This window comes from Merops nubicus, unplaced genomic scaffold (genome assembly GCF_000691845.1).
Source record: "Merops nubicus isolate BGI_N331 unplaced genomic scaffold, ASM69184v1 scaffold34012, whole genome shotgun sequence".
Taxonomy (NCBI): Eukaryota; Metazoa; Chordata; class Aves; order Coraciiformes; family Meropidae; genus Merops; species Merops nubicus.
In genome coordinates, this window is record NW_008593424.1 from 1 (window position 1) to 1,780 (window position 1,780).

At 47.8% G+C, this 1,780-nt stretch overlaps 1 protein-coding gene across 1 annotated transcript; it reads left to right on the forward strand.

Annotated features, from left to right (window-relative positions):
• Nucleotides 1–5: 5 nt before the first annotated feature.
• Nucleotides 6–1,222, forward strand: LOC103768307 (zinc finger protein ZIC 4-like; the record flags this gene model as incomplete). Its single annotated transcript, XM_008935448.1, is given in 3 exon segments — nucleotides 6–211; nucleotides 213–292; nucleotides 401–1,222. Coding segments are annotated over 3 exon segments (1,008 nt in total), but the record flags the coding sequence as incomplete, so codon positions are not given.
• Nucleotides 1,223–1,780: the final 558 nt, after the last annotated feature.

The window sequence follows — 1,780 nt, forward strand, 5'->3', positions numbered from 1 at the left end:
CCACACAGTCGGGGGAGCACGCCGCCGAGTCCCGCCTTGGGCCGCACCCTCTCCGGCCAGAACACATGGGGCACGGCCACCATCCTCCTCCTCATCCTTCTCCTCAGCATCACCCCGCAGCCCTTAAGCTCAGCCCTGCCCCTCATCCCCACCACCAGCTCCACCACCACCACCACCACCACCATCATCATCATCATCATCATATGGCAGGGCAAAACGGGAACGTTTGGCCCAGCGCAGTCACCAGCAGCCCCTTACCCCGTCTCTCACCCAGCCCAGGCTCTGGCAGCAGGTAGGGACTTCTTCATATGCAGAGACCTGCCGGCCCCACTCATGCCAGGGCTGACCGAGCAGCACCCCGCTGCAAGTTCTCACCACGGACTGTTTGTCTCAACAACAGGTAGCTACCCCGGACACCATGGTCACCACCACCACCACTCAGAAGCTGGGAATCCCTCTCTGTTCACTGGACTCCATGAGCAGCCTCCCCATGCAGCTCCAGGTGGCCATCTAAACGGACAGATAAGACTGGGGTTACCTGGAGAAATGTACGCCAGGTCTGAACATTTCAGTCAAGTACCAGCCTCCAGGACAGATCCTTTTGCTGCTTCTTCACTTCATAGCTACGGTGGCATGAATCTGAACGTGAATCTGGCTCCACACCACGGCCCGGGTGCCTTCTTTCGTTACATGAGGCAGCCCATCAAACAGGAACTCATCTGTAAGTGGATTGAGTTGGACCAGACTCCCAAAAAATTATGCTCGAAAACTTTCAGCACGATGCACGAGCTGGTGACTCATGTCACGGTGGAGCACGTTGGAGGACCCGAGCAGTCTAATCACATATGTTTCTGGGAAGAGTGTCCAAGAGAAGGGAAACCTTTCAAGGCCAAATATAAACTTGTAAATCACATCAGAGTCCACACAGGTGAAAAACCTTTCCCCTGCCCTTTCCCAGGCTGTGGCAAAGTGTTTGCCAGATCAGAGAATCTCAAAATACACAAAAGAACTCATACAGGTCAGTATGTACAGCTCTCTTTACTTTCTCTCTCTCTCTCTGTGTTACTCAGCATACTGTTTTGCTTTATTGTGTTTTTAATGTATCCTTTGCGTTATTATTGAATGCACGCCAAGTACTTCTGGAAAATAAATTTGCAAATTTCTTTGCTTTTTTACCGGTTGGAGGGGGGGGAAGAGAAGGAGGCGAAAAAAGGGAGAAGGAAAACAAATCTCAGAATTCTCGCCCGTAATTTTTTTTCTGGTTGTGTGGAAAGGCTGCTGTAATGTTTGTGCCGGTAGATCTGTGTAAATATCGAGTGATATAGCTGTTATTTCTGCTTATTCATACAGACGAGGATTTTTTTTTTTTTTTGGCAATTTAAAGTAGTTGGGGAAAAAATGAAATCATTGTGCAAGCTCACAAATTAAAAGTGAACAATAGAAGTTACAACTTGTCTAGTCAGTTTTGACTGATGTCGCTGAGATACTGCTGCTCGAACATTGTGAGAATAACACAGCTGCGACCTTTTCGTTCAACAGTTTTGTTTTGGGCAGAGGGAGTTTCAAATGTTTGATCTGAATAACACTGACATTTTTAATGAGCACTGCCTTCCAACGACTCTCTGTATTCGCAAATATGGGGAGCTGCAAGTTCTGAGTTTCGGAAGGGGGAAAAAAAAAAAAAAAAGAGAAGAAAACACGGTATTGTTTCGGCCTGTACATTTTGAAATGTCATTTGCAGATCTGCTAAGCGAAATTGGGGCATGTGTCAGAAACATCT